The following is a 1,716-nucleotide window of genomic DNA, read 5'->3' as shown; positions in this document are numbered from 1 at the left end:
AGAGCGGGAGAGGCCAGCTCCAGGCAGCAGGCCAAGAAGCAAGACAGCCTTTATCTTTCCCTTGAGCCTAAGCATTCGTTCTTGACGGGCCACCTCAACCCTATATTAGACAGGGAGGAGTGTGGAGCTCACTTAGTGATGTGAGAGGGATGCAACAAAAGAGGGAGAGAGCCATGAGGTCCCCAATCACGTTTAACCCATCCTCGCCGAGGTCTCCTAGTGAAGACAAAAGGGCATTCAGATCCTGGCTGTCTCACTTCTACAGCCCACAGCGAAACAAGCAATGAGAAACCACCACGGAAATAAAAGGGCCCCACGGAGGCCGAGAACTGCCTGTGCAAGCACTGAGGCTGCCCTTTTATGGTCTGGAAAAGGAACCAGAAGTGGCACTGTGTCTGGCACAAGAGTGACACCTGGTGTCTGGCAATGGAGGGAAGGAGGGGAAGGGCCCTCTGGGCTCTTACCGGCACAGAGGGGCCTGGGACTGGTGTGGACTGCGTCACAGTGGTCACAGCCCGCGTCAGCGTGGAGGACACAGTGGTTGTGGTGGCACTGGAGCTGGTGATGTTCACGCTATCACTCTGGGCGCTCTCCACCTCTCCCTGATCGCTGGCAGCTGGTGGGGGGTCTGCGGGGATGACAGGTAGGCAGCTTTACCACCATAGGCCCTGCCATCCTCAAATACAGTCCTTGAGTGGCTAGAGCAGGCTCCTAGAGACTACCCCCATGGGTGGGACCTAGCCAGGATGCCCCCCACTCTGCTGCAACCCAGCTGTCCGGGGCTCTAGACAGATGTGAGCCGAGGGTCTAGTTGCCCTTGCTCACCTTGGTTCGAGCTCATGTTGGAGGTGACAGTAGTGGCCGTGTGGGTGGTACCAGTCTCATGGGTCTCACATGGGGGGTTGGAGCACACCCTTTGTGTTGGAAAAGGAGTCAGCAATGTGGCGCTAGCCTGGGAGGTGACGGTGGTCGGCGCTGCCACCTCCAAGCCAGACTCCAGGGTCCTGTGGGAAGGGGTGGCATCGGGAAGCAGGGTGCCCACACTGACTGACATGGTAGTGCCAGTGGAAGTGGTCTGGTGCGTCTCACAGGGGCGGCCTGCAGGGAGCTGCTGCCCACCCTCAGGTTGGCCTGCACCCCCATTGGAGGTGGCGGTGGTGGCTGTGTGGGTGGTGCCTGTCTCGTGGGTCTCACAAGGGGGATTAGAGCACACCCGCTGGGCGCTGCCTGGGTTGTGTTGGTGGTGCCTGTCTCGTGGGTCTCACAAGGTGGGTTGGAGCAGACTTGGGTCACAGTGGCCGAGGGGGCCAGCAGCACCTCCAGGGCCATCCCAGTCATGGTGGCACCGAGCGAGCTGGTCTGGAGGCTGTCATATGCAGGAGTGGGGGCACCCCGTGCCACGCTGGGCTCCCCCGCACCCATGGTGGAGCAGGCCGTGCTGGAGGTGCTGGTCGAGTGGGTGTGCTGCATCTCCAGCTGGCGCCCCACAGGCATGTCCTTGTTGGCATTCAGAGGGGTCAACTGCACAAAAGCAGTGCTGTGGTCCCCGGCCTCCAGTGCCACACTGGGTCCGAGTGGGCTAGCTGAGCACGGAGCCCCTGTGGCCATCACAGTCATGGTGGTGCTGGTGGTGCCGGTCTGGCGAGTTTGGCACTGTGGCTTGACAGCACCCTGAGCACCCCCCATGGCCACACCGAGCCGGACTGCGGCAGGGGT

At 61.2% G+C, this 1,716-nt stretch overlaps 1 protein-coding gene across 1 annotated transcript in view; it reads right to left on the bottom strand.

The window, feature by feature from the left end:
* HCFC1 (host cell factor C1) overlaps positions 1-1,716 on the bottom strand; it is a gene marked incomplete at its 5' end in the record, with an annotated part of 18,078 nt that overhangs the window by 4,686 nt on the left and 11,676 nt on the right. Inside the window, 3 exon segments of the mRNA XM_027767571.1 lie at positions 465-628; positions 826-1,004; positions 1,214-1,564. Coding sequence (XP_027623372.1) covers positions 465-628; positions 826-1,004; positions 1,214-1,564 — 694 coding nt within the window.

Source organism: Tupaia chinensis, unplaced genomic scaffold, assembly GCF_000334495.1.
Source record: "Tupaia chinensis unplaced genomic scaffold, TupChi_1.0 Scaffold144326_1, whole genome shotgun sequence".
NCBI lineage: Eukaryota > Metazoa > Chordata > Mammalia > Scandentia > Tupaiidae > Tupaia > Tupaia belangeri.
Note: the sequence above shows the minus strand (reverse complement) of the source record. Positions and strands in the feature narration are given on the sequence as shown.